The sequence below is a fragment of the Erpetoichthys calabaricus genome, chromosome 1 (assembly GCF_900747795.2).
Source record: "Erpetoichthys calabaricus chromosome 1, fErpCal1.3, whole genome shotgun sequence".
Classification (NCBI taxonomy): Eukaryota; Metazoa; Chordata; class Cladistia; order Polypteriformes; family Polypteridae; genus Erpetoichthys; species Erpetoichthys calabaricus.
Window position 1 is genome coordinate 142,831,984 of NC_041394.2, and position 12,585 is coordinate 142,844,568.

General features: G+C 36.9%; 1 protein-coding gene across 4 annotated transcripts in view; it reads left to right on the forward strand.

Moving 5' to 3' along the window:
- The window catches only part of igsf9b (immunoglobulin superfamily, member 9b), a 164,580-nt gene that overhangs the window by 100,736 nt on the left and 51,259 nt on the right, over window positions 1-12,585 (forward strand). For all 4 annotated transcript variants that reach the window (XM_051923298.1, XM_051923299.1, XM_051923297.1 and 1 more), the window contains exon 6: window positions 6,996-7,113. In XM_051923298.1, coding sequence (XP_051779258.1) covers window positions 6,996-7,113 — 118 coding nt within the window. The remainder of the gene's footprint in view (window positions 1-6,995; window positions 7,114-12,585) is intronic.

Genomic DNA, 12,585 nt, shown 5'->3' on the forward strand with positions numbered 1-12,585 from the left:
TTTGTTAATATTTAATAGTACTATATTGCTAAGAAGTGTGTTATCACACTGAATTCTTCACAAGAGCACCTTTAGTGAAGCCTTCACATGCAGTGACATTATATCTCCTACAGTGCATCCGGAAAGTATTCACAGCGCATCACTTTTTCCACATTTTGTTATGTTACAGCCTTATTCCAAAATGGATTAAATTCATTCTTTTCCTCAGAATTCTGCACACAACACCCCATAATGACAACGTGAAAAAAGTTTACTTGTGGTTTTTGTAAATTTATTAAAAATAAAAAAACTGAGAAATCACATGTACATAAGTATTCACAGCCTTTGCTCAATACTTTGTCGATGCACCTTTGGCAGCAATTACAGCCTCAAGTCTTTTTGAATATGATGCCACAAGCTTGGCACACCTATCCTTGGCCAGTTTCGCCCATTCCTCTCAAGCTCCATCAGGTTGGATGGGAAGCGTCGGTGCACAGCCATTTTAAGATCTCTCCAGAGATGTTCAATCGGATTCAAGTCTAGGCTCTGGCTGGGCCACTCAAGGACATTCACAGAGTTGTCCTGAAGCCACTCCTTTGATATCTTGACTATGTGCTTAGGGTCGTTGTCCTGCTGAAAGATGAACCGTCGCCCCAGTCTGAGGTCAAGAGCGCTCTGGAGCAGGTTTTCATCCAGGATGTCTCTGTACATTGCTGCAGTCATCTTTCCGTTTATCCTGACTAGTCTCCCAGACCCTGCCACTGAAAAACATCCCCACAGCATGATGTTGCCACTACCAAGATTCACTGTAGGGATGGTATTGGCCTGGTCCAAACGTGATGCCTGGCATTCACACCGAAGAGTTCAATCTTTGTCTCATCAGACCAGAGAATTTTCTTTCTCATGGTCTGAGAGTCCTTCAGGTGCCTTTTGGCAAACTCCAGGCGGGCTGCCATGTGCCTTTTACTAAGGAGTGGCTTCCGTCTGACCACTCTACCATACAGGCCTGATTGGTGGATTGCTGCAGAGATGGTTGTCCTTCTGGAAGGTTCTCCTCTCTTCACAGAGGACCTCTGGAGCTCTGACAGAGTGACCATCGGGTTCTTGGTCACCTCCTTGACTAAGGCCCTTCTCCCCCGATCGCTCAGTTTAGATGGCCGGCCAGCTCTAGGAAGAGTCCTGGTGGTTTCGAACTTCTTCCACTTACGCATGATGGAGGCCATTGTGCTCATTGGGACCTTCAAAGCAGCAGAGATTTTTCTGTAACCTTCCCCAGATTTGTGCCTCGAGACAATCCTGTCTCGGAGGTCTACAGACAATTCCTTTGACTTCATGCTTGGTTTGTGCTCTGACATGAACTGTCAACTGTGGGACCTTAAATAGACAGGTGTGTGCCTTTCCAAATCATGTCCAATCAACTGAATTTACCACAGGTGGACTCCAATTAAACTGCAGAAACATCTCAAGGATGATCAGGGGAAACAGGATGCACCTGAGCTCAATTTTGAGCTTCATGGCAAAGGCTGTGAATACTTATGTACATGTGCTTTCTCAATTTTTTTATTTTTAATAAATTTGCAAAAATCTCAAGTAAACTTTTTTCATGTTGTCATTATGGGGTGTTGTGTGTAGAATTCTGAGGAAAAAAATGAATTTAATCCATTTTGGAATAAGGCTGTAACATAACAAAATGTGGAAAAAGTGATGCGCTGTGAATACTTTCTGGATGCACTGTATGTACCAAAGAATACTAGTAAAACTGAGTACCAGACTGGCCCTTACTTGGGTGGAAGGTTTAAAAAAATGGCATATTGAAAGTTAACAGCATAAATATTTAATGTGAAGATGTATCATTTTTTTATTTTTCTCCTGTAATGTATGGTCTTGTTCTTACTTAAAAGAAAATTATTTTAATGTTCATTTTGAAATTGGAATGCCATGGTTCTCCCACCAGTTTATGGCCTTTTAAGGAAAGAAGTTCAGAAAATGTAAATTTTCCATATTTGGTTTGCTTCTGTATTAAATTTTTACCAATCTCAAAATACTTGGAAAATGTGCAGCCGACTAACCTCAGTCCATTTTTTGCTGAAATTGGCAGTTTAATGGTAGAACCTTCTGCGTGCATGGTTATATGGAGGCTGTAATTTTGGGGATTGGGATGGTAATGCAGGTTGAAAAAATGTGAAAGAGTGATGGTCATTTCAGCACAACTTTACAAGAAGCACAACACAAAAGAATGAAAAGGAATTATTGATCTTTGTCATTTTTCTTTCTACCTTCAAAGATGTGCATTTCTAACCTGATTGGATACAGTATAGGTGTGTGAGTAAGTGTAACCTGTTATAGACTCAGTCCAGATATGCCCAGTCCTACGTTTCTTCTTACACAGTACATAGTGCTTTTAGAATCATGTCCAGACTTCATTGACATATTATACAAACAATCAGTTTTAAAAAAAAAAAAAAATCTTAAGTGGTTAAAAAAAAAAAGAATGCTGTTTTCAGTCTTGTTGCAACTAGGGGTGGGCGGTATGACCAAAATTCTATATCACTGAATTTTTCTAAATTATCCTGGTTTCACGGTATTCAACTGTATTTTTTTCCCATGCATGAATGGATGTTAACCACATTTTCCACTCCAATTACTGTATTAGACTGGCTAAGAATAATCAATTCCACTGTTATGAGAATTGTACACTGTACAAAAAAAAACATTTTAATGTGCACACAAGTATTAATACAGGTTTGCATGGCCCCATAAAGTGATAGTTTTCAAGGGGGTGGCACTAATGAAGAGAAGGAATCACATTGCATGACAGTTGCAGTCAAAATATAGAACCTTTTTATTGACAACATATTTTCAACCATGCAAAGAGGCATTTAGATGTAGTAAAATATTCAGAGGTGCTTGTCAAAAGTTGTATTGCACTTAGAAAAGGAATAAATAGTAAATATTTTTTGTAAACCAACTACACTTTCTGTTAATGTTAACCATCTCTGTCCACTGACACATTAAAGTGACTTTTTAAACAACTTTACCATCATCCATCCATCCATTATCCAACCCGCTATATCCTAACTACAGGGTCATGGGGGTCTGCTGGAGCCAATCCCAGCCAACACAGGGCGCAAGGCAGGAAACAAACCCCGGGCAGGGCGCCAGCCCACCGCAGGGCACACACACACCCACATACCAAGCACACACTAGGGACAATTTAGAATCACCAATGCACCAAACCTGCATGTCCTTGGACTGTGGGAGGAAAACGGAATACCCGGAGGAAACCCATGCAGACACAGGGAGAACATGCAAACTCCACGCATGGAGGACTCGGGAGGTGAACCCAGGTCCCCAGGTCTCCCAACTGCGAGGCAGCAGCGCTACCCACTGCACCACCGTGCCGCCCTTTAACATCATTAAACTGCATAATATTTAAACTAATAAATAATAACAATAAAATAAATGATTAACAGTGCAGCTATCAGTAATAATACTATTACTTTAAGACTTCAAGCCCAGGTGCATTACATAGTATTCACCAAATTAAAATAAAATAAAACAAGTGCAACTTGGTGATGACATCTTTACCAACTGAACAATCATTTAGGCAAATTGCATTAATATGGACCTTGCTTCAACCTAAGCTATATACATAAATAATAAAACTGAAACTTGCATTTATAATGCTATTTGTGGTATAGCCCTTTGAAAAACGTATTAGGGCCACGGTGAAGAAAAAAAAATACGGACACAGGGAAGAAAAAAACAAACTATATGTTGAGAATAAAATCGACATGTTGACTTTATTCTCGACATTTCCACTTTAATTTTGACGCTTATGTCGAGATTAAAGACGACATTTCCACTTTATTCTCATAGTTTATTTTATAAATAAAGTAGAATGTCGTAAACTAAACTTCATCCTAAAATGAATGTTTAATATACTAGATTTTCTCAAACCCCGTCATAAGTTAATGCAGCACATTAAATGCTTTGTGATAAGTGTTCCCCTAACAAGTTGTTAATCACTACGCTTCTTAAACTGACTTCCTCCGCACTAAGAGGAGACAGCGATCACCGCACAGAATCCATTCACTTCATGATATTCCTGCTCTCTGAAAATTTAGAATGCTAAGATAAATACTTGATATAATTTTCATGATGAAATGCATTAAAACAGGTATTACACATGCATGGTAGTGAGGCTGTAGTGCTGCTCCCTCGCAGTAAGGAGTCCCAAGGTGTATGTTCAGTGTAGAGAACTTTATGGCAGGTGTGACGAGGCTCCAAAAAACTGGATGTATGAATGGGTATCGTAAAGGTTTAACTTAAATATTGTGTAAATGTTGAGTTCGTGATCTGGTGGTCGGAGACACGAACACAGAATTCAATGGATGTTGTTCTGAGCGACTTTCTTTATTGCACGCGTGCTGTCTGTCCGACGTACCAAAACCCCAGTTCCTATCCTTCCTTTTTCTTTCTCCACCTAACCAATCACCACACGATAAACGTCTTTGTGAAATTAAAACTAGTTATAAACTTAGCCCACGGAGTGTTCAGAACTTTAAAAATATCCTCGTTATACATGTTTAATTATACCATCCTTTCAGGGTTGCGCCCATCCCAGCAAGCTTTTGTGTGCGAGGCAGGAGCAAATCCTGAACGAGTCGCCAGCACATCGCAGGGTGAATAAGAGCAAAACATACACTAGCAGGGTCAATATAGCACAACAAAACCCCACATCCTACATGACTTTGAAAGGAAACTGAAGCACGCTGAGTAAACCCACCAGAAAAACATGCAAATTCAAGGCAGGGTACACCCGAGACACCCTTGCTGTGAGGCAGCAGTGCAACCTCCACACCGCCGTGCCCCCACATGATTAATACATGCTTTAATGCATTTCATCATGAAAATGATATCAAGTATTTATCTTGGCATTCTAAATGTTCTGAGAGTGGGAATATCATTAAGTGAATGTATTCTGTGCGGCGATCGCTGCAGCACATCCTCAGTACAAGAGGAAGTCAATTTAAGAAGCACATACCGATTTAACATGGGTCGGGGAACACTTAACACAAAGCATTTAAGGTGCTATATAACTTATGACGGGGTTTGAGAAAATCTAGTAAATTAAATATTCATTTTACGGTGAAGTTTAGTTTACGATGTTCTACTTTAATCACAAATTACGAGAATAAAGTCAACATGTCGTCACACTATTACACAGTAGCCAGGTACATTACACTGTATTGAAAACAAATAAAACAAGTACAACTTGGCTTGCAGTATTATCCAGTAGTATAGAAACAGTATTTACACATTTGAACCTAATGGTCCCCATCTGACCTTTTAAAACCAAAGTATCTCCAGACAACAGACATGACTGCTTTTTTTTGGCAAAAGTTCTTCTGTGTCATCATGTTCAACTTTATCGTCGGCTACAGATTCAGTTTCGGAATGTTCTCTGTCCATTTTCACTGCGCAATATTTACACTACCACTACCTATTTAGCGGTGAAGCAGTGAAAAAGAGCCCCCACACAACACCTCTGTGATTAGTGGTGTAGCAGTGAAAAAGGTCCCCACTTGAACAGTTTCCCACTGCGTCACGTTTCAAACGTTGTTTAGGCAATTTGAACCGGTGTTGCGGTAAAAGAAAAATCCATATCATAACAAAAGTAAAAAACGGTTTTCAGTATGAACCGGTATACCTCCCAGCACTAGTTGCAACACATGTAATTTCCTTTGTACATCTTTAATGTATGCATTGTGGGATACTCCATGCACAACAAAATACATGTTTACTTATGAATGAGATATATGTTTATTGAGTTATAGTACATGCCCATAATATTAGACACACCTACTTAATAGCAAGATAGTGTCCTCTTTTCCTTAGAACAGCATGGATTTGTCAATTTGATGACTCGATACCATGCCCCAAATATGGAATGGGGGTGCTGGCAGATGTCAACCACAGTATGCCTCATAGTTAATGAGTTGATGGGGGAACCCTGTTCCAAATAGCTTATTTTATTTCATCCTGCAAAATGGACTAAGATCTGGACTAACAAACAACCCTAGTTCCATTACAATAATTCAAGAACTCTCATAGCTAGGCTTGAGAAATTCTGCTGAAATACCTCATTTGGGTACACTGCTACCATTAACATATTTATCTAATTGAAAATTGCAATATATTCATGTGTGTGTGAAGGCACAAAGTGTGTGGCACAAAAAGACATCACTATATCACTCCCAACAGACAAAATTGTTGACGCATGGCAAAATGGATCAATTGATACACAATATAGATTTCTGGCTGTATTATGGTAATCTCTTTAGTGTAAATCAATAGAAAGTAAGGTGCTTCAGATCATGCATTTATTTATTTTCCTAATTCACCAGTTTTGGTGTTAATGAATCCATGTCACCCTGCACTGTCTTGTTTTTGCTCACTGAACTGTAGCTTGGCTAGGTCATTGGCACAAGGCTTGGCATGTTCAACTATTCATTGGATGACAATAGCTTGTCTTTTACTTTGCCCAGGTTGTATTAGCCTTATGAATACTTTATATATGACTAGCAAACTTAGTATGATGTATCAGTAAAATCAATCCAGCAGAATTATTTTGATCAAATAGTGAATCAAGTACTCGAGAATACCATTAGTATTTAAGGAGTAGTGCATTTAAGACTGATGCCAGAAACCACTTCTTCACCCAAAGAGGCATCAAGGTATGGCGCAAACTACCAAATGGTGCAGCTGACGTTGAAATGTTGTCAATTTTTTAAAATTATCTGAATGAGATATTGAGACCACTTGCTGCAGCTATTATCTAAATAAATGAGCATGATTGAATGAAAGGTCTCCTCTTGTTTGTCAAAACTCGTATTTTCTTGTTATTATTGAATACATTGGATGCATGAAATGCACTGAAATGTACATTTAGATATTTAGATTTTTATTTTTTTTTTTTTAACATTTATGCTGTTCTTTTCATGTTTTTTTAGGTTTACAATGGAACTGTATCCTTGTATTCTGTAAAAAGAAGCACTGCTGGAGCATATAAGTGCCAAGCATCCAATGAAGCTGGAAACATAACACACTCTACTGAGCTACTGGTACAAGGTGAATATGTGTGCCACTTTGTGTGTGTGTGTGTGGGTGTGCGTGCGTGCGTGCATGTGCGCATGCTTTAATCTAAGCGAGTGTGTTCTCCTTTATGTCCCTCAGACTCCTTTCCTTCTTTCTCTGTCTTTCTATTTCTCTCTGCTGTATTCATATATAATTGTTTAGCTTTTCTTAAGATTTTACTCTTGAGAACATAAAATAAACCAACAACTACAACCTATACTTCTAAGGTGACGACGAGGTACTAGCTTTATGGCTGCCTAAGAAGAGCCTTTGACACTGTTGATTACTTACTGTGAATCTTAACAGCATTTTACAGAATTTAATTGTTTGCTCTGTGTGTTTCTTTGATGTGTAGTGTGTGTTAACTATTTAATTAGGCTCACATTTTAAGAGAATATTTTTCACAGAAAAAATCGCCTTTTAAATTAAATTTTGAGGAAATGATTCTCCTTTTCAAAGTTTTTTTTTGTCAAATCTTTACAGACAAATTTAGTCATATAAACTTGCGTTTATCCACATTTTTGCTGTGAAATTTGGCTTTAGTGGACTCTGTAGTTCTAATAAAAATTAAATGAGGTGGAGTAGGATAACTTAATTTGTGCACATATGTTGGGACCAAAACCAGATTTGTGTTGCACTTTAAACAGAGATTCCCTGTTTGTGTAAGTAATTTAAATTATACCTCTTTTAATGCAGAACATCAAGCCAGCTGTGTATTATCAGCAAAACTTGTTGCAGTTACTATTGTACCTCTAGCCATCTGCCTATGCAAGCAACCAGAGGTTAAGGGAATTATATGTGAAAGACTTGAATAAAAGTATCTTTATACGCCAATGCTATAGTGCTCTGTATTACTGACATTCCAGTGAACAGTCCAGCACTATTGATTAAATTGGATCCCTTTCATCTGATTGTCTCAGAACAGTTAAAAAAAAAAATCTAAGAGTTTATTCAAATTCACTATTCAGTGAATGATATGTTAAATGGTTATTCTCCCAGTATCAGGGAAAGTTAATATTGGTAAAAAGAATATGCTTCCTGTGTTTCCAAATCTTTTTATTTTTTCTTTCCCAGAGCATCCCTGTATACGTGAAGAATTCCTTAGCTAAGTCTCATATAAAAAAGACAGCTTTGCAGAGGCCTAAATTAGAAGATGTATGGCATTGCCTAATTCTCACAGTTTTTATTGCCAGGATTTGACTATATGTACTTTGAGAAAACAAAAGGAAAAAGAAAGGATCAAAACAGTACCTACTTGACAATAATTGTTGTTCAAATTGTTCACCATATGCATTGCTCTGTGTCAGCCATTACTAATTATCATCATTTTATAAGCAAGCAATTGTTTCAGTATTCACTTAAAAATGTTGTGACCATCTACAAAAAATTATTAAACCCAATTTCTGTTGTCAGTTGCTTACCTAATAATTGTTCATTTCAGCAACCTTTAATCTAAACAGTTTTTCATCAGTGAAACTTACTTGGTGTTCTAAACCTCCATACTGGCTATAGGTTTGCATTGTTTGAACAAGTATTGTACATGTCAAATGAAGACTTTTGGCAACACATAACTTAGGAACTTTGTTAAAAGAAATATGCCCAGTCTTTCTAATCTGTTATCAATATCCATGGTTAAAATTATACTGTCTAGTGTTGTTGAAGATATTGGCAGTATTTTCTGAGTTAGTGAAGGGTTGCCTTAGTTTGCAGCTACAAAAAGGGAAAAATGACAAATATTATTAAAATGCTTTCCTGAAAAGTAAAGAGAAGGTTAGAGACACAATATTTTCAGCTATATAGTTTTCATCAGGTGCATTTCCAGAGTTTTCAAAGTTACCTTACAGTAAGTGTACCCCACAATGATCTAAGGCTAAACTGGGAACTAGATGTTTTTACTTAGAATAATGGATAATAAAATAAGTAATCAAAAACAAATTCAGACTTTCAGTTTGTATAAGACATTGTATAATTTGATGTAAAACATAAGATATCACATATATTTATCTTGATCAAGATTTTCTAAAATATTTCCAGAACAAGGTTGCGATTTGTAAATGATATTTTCAAGTGCTTGCATTTCTAAATTATGTTTAAGGAATGCCCCATGGTCAAATCATATTTAGAAAATGATTTTTACTTGTTTGTCATATATGTTTAGATTTGAAATTACTTCAACCCCTCTTATGAGATTTTTCAAGTGAGCACTGGATGGAAGAGTAACATTTAGTCATCTACATCCTATTTTGATATCTTACACTTATTGTCGACTTATTGTTCTTCATTGGAAGAGCCTTGGTTTACTCTCGCTGCCTTATTGGGAAAATTATTTTTACTTAGTGAGATCAATGTTTTCTATGAGGAGAATGGCATTAAGCTTTTTTTTTTAGAGTTTACCAAGACTATGTTAATGTTGTATTAGCAGAAAGGAATGAGCCTTAGTCGAGTTTTTATGTCTAAGTATATAGAAGGGACTGATGTATATTGGGATTATTCCTCACATAACCCTCCAAATAGGGTAGGAAAGGGGTGCTGATATTCATTTAATTTTAATTTCATTTGAATTAGTGTAGAATATTAATGTGTGGTACTTGCATTGATTGAATTTTTGTTGTTTCTATATGTAATACTTAGAAATGCAGTTCATGAAGTGAGTCAAATTGAAGAATTAACCTACAACTAGTAACTACAAACAATCTCTCTCTCTCTCTCTAACACAAACCTAAATCAAATTTCGTAATGTGCTTTTTCCCTAGTAAACCTTGTAGCTCTTAACCTTTCCTTGTCACTGTTTTTATCCTATCTGAATGTCTTTACAAACAAGCTCACCTCTTTTCCTCAAAAACCTGTCCTGCATGGCCATGTTTCTGTGGATCCATGTTCACCTGTGTGAATGTATCAGTTGTGTGATTCTGCCATTCTCTGCTGCATATTCACCACTCTTGAGTGAGCACTGGAGCATTGATCACATCGACTGAGCTCATTTCATCAGCCATATTATTTCTCTCTTTTGCTGTCGTCTTATTTTCTCTGTTGCTAGATTGTTCCATGTGACTGTGATGTACTTCACTAATTGTTCCAATAAAATACTAATAAAATAATGTGTATTGTATGTTTAACTTAACATTACTGCTAGTATTGCTTAATGGGAGATTATAGTAAAAAAATTAATGTTATTAACTGGTCAACTTAACTCTTTTGAGGCACTATGTCATCTAACATTCTGAACTGTTTCATCACTAATGTTAGGCAATTGAAGCTTATAATGGCATTATTTTGATAAAATAATTACTGCTCACCCTTTGAATAATAACTTGATCAGTTAACGGCTGGGTAGCACACACCTTTCAAAGACTCTTATCAAATGTGTTTAAGTACTGCTTCTCACTGTTGAAGACTCTTTCATCATGAAAATGTTTTTTGACTACTTCTTCACTGGATTCTTAGATGAAGACAGTTTTAGTTTATCTTCCCAGAGGCTGTTGTGTCAAATATTGACAGGGAGTGACTCTTTGCTTAACATCTACCTCTTTATCTTTGAAACTGAGCTTTTTATCTTTGTGATATATGTCTTCATGTAAAAATGTTAAGTAAATCGCACCTTCGCACATGCTTGTTTGTTTTTCTTTTGGGTCTAAATTCCATGACTCCCCACCTTGTTTAGTGCTCTCTGTGACACCTTATACGAATGGTGAGGGAAACCGCGGATATTGTCTGAATGGTGTTATTTCTCTTTGCCTAGCAACTCTAACTGAGTAGTACAAGAATGTTAGCAAAGATTTAAACATTTAAAAGCATGAGAACTTGTTATCTTGCCACAGATATAAAAAATTAACGTTACTAGATGATAATCATTACATTCCCCCTGTGTTATTGTATAACGTAGCCAGTATTGTAACTACGTTTATAATCTTTTGGCTATGGAGGAAATGCTGCCAAATCAGATAAATCTGATTCCCATACATTGTGATCAATACAAATGGCCTGTCTTCAAACTATTGCACAGTTAATGTACAGTTATAGAATTTTTTAGTGATCCTATATAAAACTTTTAAACTTCACCTGACTCCTGAGCATGGCAAACAGGAATGATTGCATAGTGTAAACACTCCTGATTATTTGCAGAAAGATCACAATTAAATAGCACTTTGTGATTAGAGATATTTGAGAACTTGATATATATAATCAGCATATTACAGATTGCCTCAGCTACTTATTTATAAATCTCTGAGGAAATTATTTTTGTAAAATAGAGAGGTGCTTAGCATATTATAACAAACTATCTCCTGGTGAGCTGTTGAAGGCCATGCCAAAGTTAGTCTAAATATAATATGGTAGTTTATAGTATTTATATTTTTTGTTTTAATAAATAAATGGGGGGCATGATTATCAGAACACACAAAACAGAAAACAACTGAACATATAAGAAATGCTTTTTTATTGCTCCTGAATAAGCAAATGTTAATTCCTAACTGGAGTGGAGTGAAGTACTTTTCGAACACCTTTCTTTCAACTCCTGTTCTCACTGGCTAAACTAATTTTAATTTCTGTTTATTCATATTAAGCACACTTCCACTTGAAAACCCAGTGTGCTATGCAGTAATTACAAATATTATAAGGTTTAAAACATGCATTTGAACACAAAATGTAAAGTTGAAACGTAAACAAAGAAGCATCATGTAGTTTCTGACACACACAAACACACATGTATGTCCACATATATACAGTACATTCCTCTGAATTAAAAAATTGTGCTTGTATACAGTATATGTATATATGAATGTATGTATATCAGCTGCATTCTCACATTGATAAATCTGATGGAAAACCATGGCAAATGAGTTGAAATACAAAACAACTGAAAATATGTGCATCATATGGGGTAATATGCCCGCCCCAAAGGAGGCAGCCAAAGAAAAGAGAGAGTGCACAGAGAAGAGAAAGAAGTATGTATATTTATATATTTGTGCATGTATGTAAAATATAAATTAACTAGCTGTCCCCCGCAGCTCCGCCCACAAACTTTAAAAATCAATTAAAAAAAATGTAATTCTAGCCAAGCGGGAAGGTTGGTACGCTCCAACGTCAAATGCTGGCACTGTATCTGATCGTATTCAACTCTGATGGGAGAGCATCCCCCGCGTGGGGAGAAAATCACGTGGCCATGATACCTATGGCAGTCAACAGCTACCCTCTAAAACACACGTAGATCTGATCTCTCTCTCTCTCTCAAAAACGTCAAACTTTAGTCCTCAACAATCTGTAAATGATAATGTTTGTTGAGCAAACAGGTATCACTAGCTAAGCGGAGGCAGTAGACTCTAACATATGGCGAGAGGTAGACCGATTCGAATGGAGGCATGAATGAGGAAGGCCCTGCCCTTCTCCTCATTCCTGAGGTCTCGCTTCCCTGTCCCCTCTGCCCGCAGCCTCTCTCCCAGATTTGCGCAAACAAATTGCTACCAAACT